Source organism: Penaeus monodon, chromosome 39 (assembly GCF_015228065.2).
Source record: "Penaeus monodon isolate SGIC_2016 chromosome 39, NSTDA_Pmon_1, whole genome shotgun sequence".
In the NCBI taxonomy this organism is placed as follows: Eukaryota; Metazoa; Arthropoda; class Malacostraca; order Decapoda; family Penaeidae; genus Penaeus; species Penaeus monodon.
The window spans coordinates 28104299-28117895 of record NC_051424.1 but is presented as its reverse complement, the minus strand read 5'-3'; the positions used below and the strand labels follow the sequence as shown (position 1 = coordinate 28117895).

The following is a 13597-nucleotide window of genomic DNA, read 5'->3' as shown; positions in this document are numbered from 1 at the left end:
AAAAGGGAGGGGAGGGGGGGAAAAGGGGGGGGGGGAAAGGGGAGGGGGGAGGGGGAAAGGGAGGGAGAGGGGGAAAGGGAGGGAGAGGGGGAAAGGGAGGAGAGGGGGAAAGGGAGGGAGAGGGGAAGGGAGGGAGAGGAGGAAAGGGAGGGAAGGAGAGAGAGGGGAAAGAGGGAGAGGGAAAGGGAGGGAAAGGGGAAAGGGAGGGAGAGGGGGAGGGAGGGAGAGGGAGGGAAGGGAGAGAGGGAGGGAGGGAGGGAGGAAAGGGAAGGGATGGGAGAGAGAGAGAGAGAGAGAGAGAGAGAGAGAGAGAGAGAGAGAGAGAGAGAGAGAGAGAGAGAGAGAGAGCAAGGGAGAGAGGAGAGGGGGTGGGATGGGAGGAAGGAGAGAAAGAAGGAGGGAGGGAGGAATGTGATTGGAGGAAAGAGAGGAGGGAAGGAGGGTAGAAGGAAGGAAAGGAAGGAGGGAGAGGGGAAAGAAGAGAGAGAGAGAGGAGGGAAGGAAGGAGAGAGAGAGAGAGAGAGAGAGAGAGAGAGAGAGAGAGAGAGAGAGAGAGAGAGAGAGAGAGAGAGAGAAAGGAAAAAGAACCACAGAAACAACAGAAATCTTAACAAAAAAAAAATCACCACCAGCAAACAAACAAAAACAAAAACAAAAAAATATTCACAAACACAACAAAGACCACTTGTCGAAATAGCGAACAAGCAACTCGAGTATCCAATGGTTTTATCGATCCGGATATCAAGTTGACAGAAACACTTCATTGCAACGCCATCCCGCGCCGCGACATGGCGATAATGAGCGTTTCAACTTTTAAGGACTTATTTTGTGTATAATTGGGTGTGTATGTTTGGTAGGGGGGGTGAGAGGGGGGAGGAGGGGTAGGGGGGAGGAGGAGTGGGGGGAGGGGGAGGGGGAGGGGGAGGTGGAGGAGGGGTAGGGGTAAGGGGGAATGGGAGGTTTTGAGGGGGGGGGATTGTGTGTGTGGGGGGGGGGGTTGTGTGTATGTGTTGTGTGTGTGTGTGTTGTATGCGTGCGTGCGTGCGTGTGTAGTTCGTGTACGTGCGCATGTCCTTTTGTTCATATAAACGCACGAACAGCCATTAAAAAAAAAAATAATAAAAAAAAAAAAAAAAAAAACAATTCAAAAACAAACACAGCGCCAATGCATCTTCCCTCACAGTTGCCCTTTCGCCCACCAGATGGCAACTACCCAGGCACGACCCCACGCCACAGAGGGCATCCGCCCGTGCCCCCCCACACCCCCACGCCGCCCATGTTACCCGATGAGAGAGAGATGACCCTATGTTCGAGCCCATTTTCCCACTGCGGAAAACCATGTGTACAGCCGGGTATACAGAGAGGTATTAGTGTTTGTTTTTGTCCCTTAAAGGGAGCACGATGGGTAAATTGGGGGAAACAAAGACTTTCGCCGCGTTGTCGTTATTGCTGTTACACAAATCGCTCATTTTATTGGTGTTGGTATTGTTGTTGGTTATTGGTATTATTTCTGTAGTTGTAGTTATTTCATAATCATCAGTTATTATCAGTGCTTTGTCATTATTATCATTATTGCTATTGTTATTGTTATCATTATTACTGCTACTACTATTAACATTATCATACCATCACCATCACCATCACTTCATCATCATTATCACCATTTTCATCATTAGAAAATTATGTATAAATGTACAACCCAAACCACTTAATTGAATACGACCCTTACTACCCAGCACCTCCTGACCTCAATAAATGTATATCTAAATGCCAGGAGAGGGAGGGAGGGAGGAGAGGAGAGAGAGAGGAGAGAGAGGGGAGAGAGGGGAGAGAGGAGAAAAGAGAGAGGGGCGAAGAGAGAGAGAGAGAAAAGAGAGGAGAGAGGAAAAAAGGAGAGAGAGAGAGAATAGGAGAGAAAGAGAGAGAGAGAGAGAATAGGAGAAAGGAGAGAGAGAGAGAGAAAAGAGAGAGAGGGGAGGGGAGACAGAGAGAGAGAGGAGGGAGGGAGGGGAGGGGAAGAGGGAGGAGAGAAAACACGGGAGAGAGAAAGAGAGAGAGAGAGAGAGAAAAGAGAGGGAGAGAGGAGAGGGGGAGGGAGAGAGAGAGAGAGAGAGAGAGGAGACGAAAAGAGGAGAGAGAGAGAGAGGGAAAGGGAGGGAGGGAGAGAGAGAGAGAGAGAGGAGGAGAAAAGAGAGAGAAAACAGAGAGAGAGAGAGGGAGGGAGGGAGGGAGAGGGAGAGAGAGAGAGAGAGAGAGAGGAGAGAGAGAGAGAGATAGAGAGTGAGAGAGAGGAGAGAAAAAGAGAGAGAAAAAAGGGAAGGGGAGAGACAGAGAGAGAGAGAGAGAGAGAGAGAGAGAGAGAGAGAGAGAGAGATACAAACACAGAGAGAGAAAGAGAAAGAGAGAAGAAGAAGAAGAAGAAGAAGAAGAAGAAGAAGAAGAAGAAGAAGAAGAAGAAGAAGAAGAAGGAGAAGGAGAAGGAGAAGAAGAGAAAATAGAAAAAAGAGAGAGAGAGTCACATCAGTCCCCAAGGGAGCCATCTTTGCGTGACCGAGAGAGAGAGAAAAAAGTGTTAATTATCGTACATCGGGCAGCGTTTCGGGAAGCGGGTCAGAAAGTCAAACCGGAAAATCTTATCAATTTTCGAGCTCCTTCCCGATGCTCGTGTTCCCTTATCACTCCCTCTAATGATAAAACGACGCCCAAATCACGTCCCCCCCAAAAAAAAAAACACGACATTACGCCATACAGCAAATCAATACAAAATAGCAAAACGAGAGAGCCTTTGTCAAGTCGTTTAAATAATAGCTGGCAATGATTAAAAGGCATAAGTGGGCTGTGATTGGTTAGTTTCCCGGCGGGGAGCCCGAAGGGAGGCCGCTGATTGGCTCGTTGCGGACGGACACAATAACTATATTATGACTTTATAACAAACTTTCAAACATTGACTATTTTTTCCCCCGATTTCGGATATCACTTATTTTCATCTTATTTTCTGAGATTTTTGAGTCTGTCTTCTATTTTCTTTTCTTTTCCTTTCTTTTATTTTCGTTTTTTTTTTTCATTTCATTTCATTATTGTGTTTCTTGTCTCTTCGTATGAAGTGTGAATAAAGGAAATTGAAAACTCGAAGGAATATATAAAGGAATTTGAATAAACTTAGAGAGGAGGGAAGGAAGGGAGAGAAGAGAAAGGAGAAAGAGGAAAGGGAGAAGAGAGCAAGGGGAAAGAGAGGAGAAAAGGGAACAAGGGAGAGAAGAAAAGGAGAAAGAGGAAAAGAAGAGGAAAAAGAGAAGAGAACAAGGGGAAAGAGAGGAGGAAAGAGAGAAGAAGAGGAAGGGGAGAAAAGAAGATGATAATGGAGACGACGAAGGGTAAATAGAAGGCGAAAGAGGAAGAAAAAAAAGAAGCAAAGAAAGAAAATGTAAATAAAACAAAATCACAAGCAAATGACGGGAAGAGAAAAGGGAGACAGAACAGATGAAGAAAGAAGGAACAGAGAGAAACAAGAAAGAAAAGTGAACAAAAAAAAAAAGACATAGCAAATAAAGAATAAATAAACAAACAAACAAATAAATAGAAAAAAAAAAAATCTCCCCCTACCGCCCCTCCCCCCTAGCTCTTCCCCCACCCCTTCCTCCCCTCCCCCCCCACACCAAATCATCCTCTCCACCTCTCCCTCTTCCTCCCTTTATTCCCTCTCCGCCAGCCACTCTTCCGCTTAAAAGAACAGTGATTCGCGCTGTTCTCCAATTGTTATCAAAAGTTATTCGAGTGTGGGGAGTCGGAGTATTGTGATGTGCGTGGTGAGTGACGAGGTATTATCATAATTGGTGTGATGTTTTCTTCTATAGGGAGGGAGGGGGGAGGAGGGGAGGAAGAGGGAAGGAAGGAGGGGGTAAGAGGAAGGGGAGGAAGAGGGAGGGAGGGAGAGAGGGAGGGGAGGAAGGAGGGAGGGGGGGAAGGAGAGAGAGAGAAAGAGAAAGAGAGAGAGAGGGGGGGGAGAAAGAAAGAAAGAAGATAAAAACTAATAAAAAAATATATATTTGCATATATATGTCCATGTATATATGTATACATATATGTATGCATCTGTGTGTGTGTGTGTGTGTGTGTGTGTGTGTGTGTGTGTTTGTGTGTGTGTGTGTGTGTGTGTGTGTGTGTGTGTGTGTGAATGCATACAAACAAACAGACTTTCAATTAAACTGCAAGAAAAAAAGAGCTTAAGAACACTCCCTCCCCCCTTCACCACCCCCCTCCCCCACTCCTCCCCCCTCCCCATCACCCACCTTCCCCATCATCCTTCTCTAACCCACCACCCAACCCTTTTTTTTTTACCCTGGGTTGGGTTTTGGGTTTTTGGTTTGTGAAATGTTTGGGGTGGGTGTGGGAAAGGGGAGGGGGGGGGGGTGGGGGGTGGGGGGGGGGGGAGGGGGGGGGGGAGGGGGGGGGGGGGGGAAGGGGGGGGGGGGTTTTTGTGTTGTGGGGTGGTGGTGTATGTGCGGTGTGTGTGGGTGGGTGAGATGTGTGGGGAGTGTGTGTGTGATGGTGAGGGTGTGGTGTGTGGGGGGGTGTGGGGTTTGTGTGTGTGTGTGTGTGTCTGTGTGTGTGTAATACATCAAAAAACGGCTTTCAATTGCTGCAGAAAAAAAAGAGGCTTAAGAACACTCCCTCCCCCTTCCCCCCCCTTCCCCCTACCACCCAACCTCAACTCCCCACACTCCACCTCACCCTCCCCCCTTCACCACCCCCTCCCCCATCCTCCCCCCCCCATCACCCACCTTCCCCATCACTCCTTCCTCTAACCCCACCCACCCAACCCCCCTTCTCCCCCCTTCTCACCCCCCCCTCACACAAAACAGCGGTCCCTCCACGGTTAAAATATGCGCAACTTTGATCGACAAATGACTGGTCTCTGAGCACGTACGGAGAGAGAGAGAGAGAGAGAGAGAGAGAGAGAGAGAGAGAGAGAGAGAGAGAGAGAGAGAGAGAGAGAGAGAGAGAGAGAGAGAGAGAGAGAGAGAGAGAGAGAGAGAGAGAGAGAGAGAGAGAGAGAGAGAGAGAGAGAGAGAAATTGGCACGCTTCGGCTACTCCAAAATCCACAAATTGGGCAAAGGAAAATGAGACAAAATAGGCCACGTCACGAAGAGCTGGAGGGGAAGGGAGGGGAGGGGGAGGGAGGGGAAAGTAGGGTGGGTTAGGGGATAAGAGAGGAGGGGGGAGGGGGAGGGGAGGGAGAGAAAGGGGACGGTAGGGTGGGTTGGTTAAGAGGAGGGAAAGGGAGGGTGGGTTGGGTAAGGGGAGGGGAGGGGGTGGGGTAAAGGGAGAGGAGAGTAAGGGGGAGGGAGGGGATGGATTGAGTGATCGAGGACAGGGAGGAAGGGAGGGGGTGGAGGGAAGGGGGGGTTGAGTGGGTGGGTAAAGGAAAGGAGGGAGGGGGTGGAGGGTAAGGAGGAGGGAGGGGTAGAGGAGAATCATTATCATTACCATTATTATCATTATAATTTTATTACTATCAACATCATCATTATTATTATTATTATCATCATTATTATCATCATTATCATTACTACCATCATTATCATAATTACTATCATTACTGATATCACAATTGCCATTATCACCATTATCATTGTTGTTAATTTCATTTTTACTATGATATTAATTATCATGATTTTCATTACATTATTACCCTCGCATTAATCATCATCATTTTTCATGTTATTATTATCATTATCAGCCTTATTCCTATTCCTGCTCTTAATCTTATTCTTATCATTATCATTGATCTTCTTGTCCCTCTAATAATAAGAGTAATGATGATGATGATGATGATGATAAAGATAATGATAATGATAATGATAATGATGATGATAATGATAATGATAATGATGATGATGATGATGATGATGATGATTATAATAACATTATTATTATTATCATTATGAATAAGATGATAATAATGATAATAATGTTAATGATAATAACGACTGTAATTATTACATTAATAATAATGATAATGATACTAATGATAATATTCCTTGTTGTAATTATCAATATCGTCATGAAACTCAATAGTTTTATTATTGCAGTAACTATTAAGACAATCATCATCATTATGATCACGGTCACCACTGTTATCATAAGTACCATTGCCTTCATGATTCATCATAACTATTATCATTAATTGGCTATTACCATCATTAAGAGTACCGTCTTTATCATTATTCCCCATTCTACCATTATATTTATTGCTATTATTGTTGCTATCTTTACTATTATTATCAACGTCATTGCTATTACCATATCTATCATTCAGATCACTAGTATTAATGTCATTATTTCTATAAACATCATTATCATACTATCATAGTTATTTGCTATTATTATTGTCTATGCTACAAATACCATGAACTTCTCAGCTGTCATAATTGATTTTATCATTTGATTTGTGACTATGACTCTCATTACTTCAATCATGGTATCACTATGATTATTACGCACCCATGAGTGGCTTTATAATCAGATAATTATTATCAAAACTATATCGATTTTTATCATCAGCAGCTTTTTCCATGATTTCCTTCCCATCTGCAGTTCTTTCCCATTTTAAGCGCTATTACAAGATAAGAATCTGATTACATATTCCACGACTGTTCCTATCTCCTTCTCCTAGTGGACAGCACACCGCACCTCTCGCTCACTCTCGCGGATATATATGTACGGTTACTGCTATTACCCCTAACGGAATATCATAACTCGCTGTTATAACATTTTCATAGAGAACCGACTAAAATATCTTCTTCCCATGATATCAGCGGTTTGGGATCAGCACAGCAGGCGTCCAGTCAGCTCAGCAGGCAGTTGAGTCTGCTCAGCAGGTTTTGTGGGGAGCGCAATGGGGGAGGGGGGAGGGGAGGGGCGCCTGGCAGTACGGTTGTGCAAAGTGACAAAGGCGATGTACTGTGACCACATTTTAGCCTCGAGCGTTTTGGGGGTGGTCTGTGTCTTTTTTTCCCCCATTCTCTTCTTTTTTTTCTTCTTTTTATGGAGGTCTGTCTTCTCTCCTCGCCTCCTTCTCCCCTCCCTGCCTCCCTGCCCCCTCCCCCTTCATATGGTTCGTTGGGTTTGTTAGCATGGTTTGGTTATTAAAGGGTTCTCTGAAGTTGTTTTGCGGGAGCAGGAAGAAAATCGGTTGTTGTTTTTTTTGTGGAAACTGCCTAAAAGTCTCTTTCCTTCGGCCACGAGGGATCCGGAAAAGAAAAGATGGCGCCAAGACGACACAGTTGGCTTCACATTGATGCTTCCACAGACCTTCTCGAAAACAGCCCTTTTCGCCCGTAAATAAGCCTTCCGCAAATAGGGAAGCCACGGGCGACCCCCGAAGCCGTTATTGTGGCCACGTCGATGAGGTTAACATTTGAATAACAATGTCGACAGTTAACAATGGTGACAGGCCTTTCTGTTGCCCGCCATGACTTACTTCGCCGCCGACACCTAACCTGAACCCCCCCCCCCCCGAACCAGCACTCACTTCGGCCCGCCAGGAATGGATCCGACACTAATCATCTCACTTTGGTGCACTTTCTGAAACGTGACACGGGGGATGATTTTTGAATTGGAGGGGGGGGGGAGGGAATTTAGAGGTGGGGAAGGAGGAGGAAGAGGGAGAAGGTGAAGAAGTGGTGGAGGAGAGGAAAGGAAAGGGGGTGGGGGGTGAGGAGGTGTGAAGGTGGAAGTAGAAGAGGGAGAAGAGGAGGATAGAGAGGAGGAGGACGGGGGAAAAGAGGAAGGGGAAAGAGATGTGGAAGAAAGGGAGAAAAAGAGAGGGGAAATGGCACGAGAAGAAGATAGAAGAAGAAAATAGGAGAAGATAGAGGGGATTCTGAGTCCGAAAAGAGAGAGAGAGAGGGAGAAAAAACAAACAAAAAAACATGGGAATACGGACGCAATTATATATGTAGGTATGCAGATAAACATGTATGCACATATGCAAATTTCTATGCGCCATACAAATAACCCGGATGGCGCGCAGACAGTGTCCACGATCTATTTAACTGAATTTATACACATACTTATTTATCTGTCTATATCTTATCCTGTTATTATCATCTATTTATTAAGTCTATTGCAATCTTATGGTTGGAAGAGACCCGGAAAAACTTATGACATAAATTATTCTTATCATTATTGATAGAATTCTTGTCATCATTTATATTAATTTTTTAAAAAGAATATTGTCATTGTCATTATCCTCATTATCTTTATCTTTAATATCACCATTTTCTTCTTCATCACAATATTATTAACATCATTACTATTACTATTATTATTATTATCATAATTTTTATTATTATTATCATTATTATTGTTGTTGTTGTTGTGTAATCATTATTATTATTATTATTGTTATTGTCATTATTATTATTACTACTACTACTACTACTACTACTACTGTTATTATTATTATTATTATTATTATTATCATTATTATTATTATTATTAGTGCTTTTGTTATCACTATCACTATTATAATAACGATAATAATAATAATAATAATAATAATGATCATTATAATCATTATAATCACCATCATCATCATCATCATTATCATTATCATTATCATTAATATTATTAATATCATCATCATCATCAATATCATCATATCACATCATCATCGTCATCATCATCATATTATCATTATATGAAATAATATAATAGTATATAAATAATAATAATAAATAATAACAATAATAATAATAAATACTAATAATGATAGTAATAATAATAACAATAATAATAATGATGATGATGATAATGATTATAATGATCATAATTCTAATCATAGTACCTACAACAACAACAATAACAATGATGATGATGATTGAGATGATGATGATGATGATGATGATGATGATGATGATGATGATGATGATGATGATGAAGACGATGATGATGACAATGATAATGATGGTGATGATGATGATAATGCTGTTATCATTTTTATTTTTCAAAAATACAAAACAATAGATAACTGATAACATATTGATAAACAGAAAAAAAAAAACGCCGAAATAGAACGAAACAAAAAATAAATAAAAATAGTAATATAAAATCAAAAGCAATATCTCTGTAGACATTTAAAGATGAACAAACAAGCGATTGGAAAGGCATTGATATAACACAAAAGTAAACAAGATAAAATACAATAAAGATATAAACGAGATAATCCTAATAGATAATAATCCTAATAGATAATCATGCTAATAGATAATACTCCTAATAGATAATACTCCTAATAGATAATAATCCTAATAGATAATAATCCTAATAGATAATAATCCTAATAGATAATCATCCTAATAGATAATAATCCTAATAGATAATAATCCTAATAGATAATATCCTAATAGATAATACTCCTAATAGATAATAAATAGATAATAATGATAACCCAGCGGACATACGTAAGGGAAACTGATCTAAAAAAAAAAAAAAAAAAAAAAAAAATCTATTAATTATTGTAGCAATAGATAAGAAAATCAACCAATAAATAAGATAAATAACGAAATTACAAGATAGAACAAAGAAAATAACGGAATGACAATAATAGGAATAGAAAGAAAGAAAGAAAAAGAAAAAGAAAAAAAAGAAAGAAGAAGAAGAAAAAAAAAAAACGAACCGACGCATAGAACATAAAAAAATAATTGATGATAAAAAAGATATCCAAGAATTTCAAGAAAAGGAGATAAAGATAACCCTCTGAATAAAGAAAAAAAAAAAAACATGGATAAAAAAGATTATCACAATTAAAGCAATTAAAGAAATTAACTTAAATCAATCGGCACTAAAAGAATAATTAGATAAGCGTGTAAGATGATATAAACTAAAATAATAACTAAAATAATAATAATGAATTAATACAACAACAAAAAATAATAATAAAGTAATGATAATAATGATAATAATAATGTATCTAATAATAATCTAACAAAATTAAAGTATAGTAATAATAATAATATAATGATGATAATAATGTTTATAATAATTATGAGGATAATAAAAAACATAAATGTACCTATTATATCAATCTAATATATAGTATAGTATATAGTATAAGATAGGATAATAAATAATAATAATAATAATAATATAAAAATAATAAAATATAATTAATATATGAAAATCATAATAATCATAATATATATAAAAATAATACATAATAATAATAAAATAATAATAATAATAATTAATAATGATAATAACAACAATAATGATAATAACCCCGCGTCCAAGAGAATTATTGATAATCAAGAAAATATCTTAAAGAGACAAACAGACAGTGATAAAAGTAAAGCCAAAAAGACGGTGAATAGATAAAAAAAATAAATCGATGGAATTAGGATTTTTCTTTCTTATTTCCCGAATGAAATATATGGATTATCAAATTAACCCTTTGCATAAAACAAAAGTACTGAAAAATGATCAGTTCTTAAAAAATGGCAGTCCTATCAGATTCAGAAAAAAAAAAATAATAACCCAGCGGACACACGAAGGGAAAAAAACAAAAACAAACCTCCTGTACCTCATATTTCAAAATAACCATACAAACAAACAAACCAAACCAAAAAAAAAAAAAACACAAAAAAAAAGTCTAAAAAAATATCAACATTTACGAAAAAAATATATATCAAGAGTTGTGTAAAAACCGGGCGAGAGAGCGAGAGAAAAGACGATAACCCCGCGGACTTGCCAACGTCGGCAGCGAGTCTAATGAAGCAAGAGAGCGGCCCCCGTATCCAGGGCTGTCTGTCGACCCAGCACTCGCCTCAAACTGACAATATCGCGGCCACAAAAGACTGATAATTGGAACTTCCCTCCTCATTCTCCGTTTCTCTCTCTCTCTCGGGTCTTTCTCTCTCTCGGGTTTTTCTGTCTTTTCTCTCTCTTTTCTTTCTCTCTCTCTTTCTCTTTCTCTCTCTCGGATCTTTCTTTCTTTCTCTCTCGGATTTTTTTTCCCCTTTGGTCTTCTGTCTGTCCGTCTGTCGTCTGTCTGTCTGTTTTCCTTCTCTCCTCTCTCTCTCGCCTCTTCGTTCCTTCTTCTTCCTCCTTCTTCGCTTTCCCTCCTCTTGCTTTCTCTTTCTCGCTTTCCCTCCTGCTCTCTCCTTTTCCTTTTACACTTTCTCCTCTCTTTTCCGTCTCTCTTCTCTGTTTATGTCTTTGGGTGTCTTTTCGTTTTTTTTTTTCATCCTCTCCTCCTCCTCCTCCTCTTTTTCCTCTTCTTCCTCTCTTTCTTCCTCTTTTCCTTCCTCTCCTTTCTGCTTCTTCTTCCTCCTCTCCTTCCTCCTCCTCCTTATTATTATCATTATTGTTCTTCTTTCCTCCTTATTCGTCTTCTTTTCTTTTTCTTTTTTTCTTTTAATTTTTTTACTTTTACTCCCCTCTCCTTCTCCATCTTCTCATTCTTCTTCTTCTTCTTCTTCTTCTTCTTCTTCTTCTTCTTCTTTCTCCTCCCCTCACACTTCCTGCCCCTTTCAGAAAGAGATAAATAGTCAAATAAATAGGCAGAGAGGAAGAGAGAGAGAAAGAGAGAGAGAGAGAGAGAGAGAGAGAGAGAGAGAGAGAGAGAGAGAGAGAGAGAGAGAGAGAGAGAGAGAGAGAGAGAGAGAGAGAGAGAGAGGCAGAAAATAGAGATAGATAGATAGAGAGGTAGATAGATAGATAAAGAGGTAGATAGAAAGATAAAGAGGTAGATCGATAGATAGATAGATAGATATACAAATAGATAGATAATAATAGATAGAGAGAGGAGAGAGAGAGAGAGAGAGAGAGAGAGAGAGAAGAGAGAGAGAGAGAGAGAGAGAGAGAGAGAGCGAGAGAGAGAGAGAGGATTCCTAGTTGATAAAATCTGCCAACTTTCCCCGCACAATAGCCAACCGATGCTCCCAACGGCGTCCTGGCTATTACACGCTCCCTCGCAACAGCAGGCGAGAAGGTCGACGCTCCCCTTCGCGCAGTAGGGGAAAATCGACCTCATGGCGCGCGGTGGGAAGGCGCTTTATTGACACTTTGCCGCACTCGACTCTCCTCCAACCCGCCGGAAACTTGGTGTTGGGGGGGAGGGGGGGGGGAAGGAGGGGGGAGGCGCAGATTTCGTTTCTTAGAGGATGGGGGGGAGGGGAGAGAAAGGGGGGGTAGGGGGAAAGGGGGATAGGGGGGGTGAGGAGGGGGCGTTACGGTCCCCTTATGTCCCCCCCCCCTTTCAAAGAAAGGGGAAGAAAATTGTATATATGTATTATTTAATGTGTCGCTTTTTTTGGCTACGGAAATGTTAGGGTTTTTCTTATTATCACAAAAAAAAAAAATATTTTCCCCTTTTCCCCTCTCTTTTCGCTCCCCTCACCCGATGAAAATACTTAAAGATAAAGAAAAAAAAACAAAAAAAAGGAAAACAATTCCATGCATTGAATCAAGCTTAAAAAATGAAAAAAAGAAAAGAAAAAAGAGAAAAATGTATAAATTATTAAAAAAAAGGAAAGAAAGAAAGAAAAAAAAGGAAACGAAACCAAAAGACAAAATACGAAAAATCTCAAATAAGCAAATTTTTTCAGAAAAAAAGAAAAGAGAAACGCCAGAGAGAGCGAGAGAGAGAGAGAGAAAGAAAGAAAAAGGCCCGAAATAGCCAACTATACAAAATTGCAACCGAGAAAGCAACAATTGCAAGCTGTAATGACCAAGAAGGCGATATCTCTCGGCATCGTTTCCTCATGCCAGTCCCTATTGTTAAGGGCAGATAACGAGACTCTCCCCCTCCCCCTCCCCTTCTTGTCCCCTTCCTCTCCTCCCCTCCTTCCCTCCTCCTCTTGTCCCCTCCTCCACCCTTCCTCTCTTCCCCTCCTTCCCTCTCCTCCCCCTTCCCCTCCTTCCCTCTCCTCCCCGCCCTTCCTTTCCCCTCCTCTCCTCCCCCTTCCTCTCTTCCCCTCCTTCCCTTCTCTCCCCCCTTTCTCTCTTCCCCTCTTCTCCTTCATCCCCCTTTCCCCTCTTCTCCCCTCTTCCTCTTGTCCCCCTCCTTCTGTCTCTCTCCTTGTTCGTCCTTGCATCTTCTCTTTTCTTCCCTTCTCATTCTTCTTCCTCCTTCTCCTCTCCCCTTCTTCTGTCTTTTTCTTTGTCCGTTCTTGCATCCTCTCTCTTCTCCCTTTCCTTTCTTCTCCTTTCCTTTTTTCCTTTCTCCTTCTCTCTTCTCTGTTTCTTCTCTTTCCCCCTTCTTATTCCCTCTTCTCACTCCTCACTTTCTTCTTTCCTTCTTTCTCTTCTTATCTATCATTTCTCTCCGCCATTTTCCTCCCTTTTTCCTCCTCCTTCCTCCCTGCTCTTATCTCCCCCTCCTTCCCTCCATTCGTCCCTCCCTCCTCCCCTCCTCTTCCCGTCCACCTTTCTTGCCTCCTCCCCATCCTCCTCCCTCTCCCCACCTCCCTTCTTCCCTCCCCTCCTCCCCATCCTCCTCCTTCTCTCCACCTCCCTTCTTCCCTCCTCCCCATCCTCCTCCCCTCCCCTTCCTCCCTCCTCTCCCTCCCCTTCCCTCCTCCTCCTCCTCCC

General features: G+C 41.3%; 2 protein-coding genes across 2 annotated transcripts in view; both read left to right on the top strand.

The window, feature by feature from the left end:
- The window catches only part of LOC119597534 (nipped-B-like protein), an 80753-nt gene extending 73328 nt beyond the window's left edge, over nucleotides 1–7425 (top strand). The window contains 3 exon segments of the mRNA XM_037947112.1: nucleotides 1203–1342; nucleotides 6820–6887; nucleotides 7314–7425. Coding sequence (XP_037803040.1) covers nucleotides 1203–1342; nucleotides 6820–6887; nucleotides 7314–7425 — 320 coding nt within the window.
- A 1151-nt stretch (nucleotides 7426–8576) lies between these two features.
- The window catches only part of LOC119597533 (uncharacterized proline-rich protein-like), a gene marked incomplete at both ends in the record, with an annotated part of 5241 nt that continues 220 nt past the window's right edge, over nucleotides 8577–13597 (top strand). Inside the window, 2 exons of the mRNA XM_037947111.1 lie at nucleotides 8577–8604; nucleotides 11251–11264. Of these exons, the coding sequence (XP_037803039.1) occupies nucleotides 8577–8604; nucleotides 11251–11264 (42 nt within the window). The remainder of the gene's footprint in view (nucleotides 8605–11250; nucleotides 11265–13597) is intronic.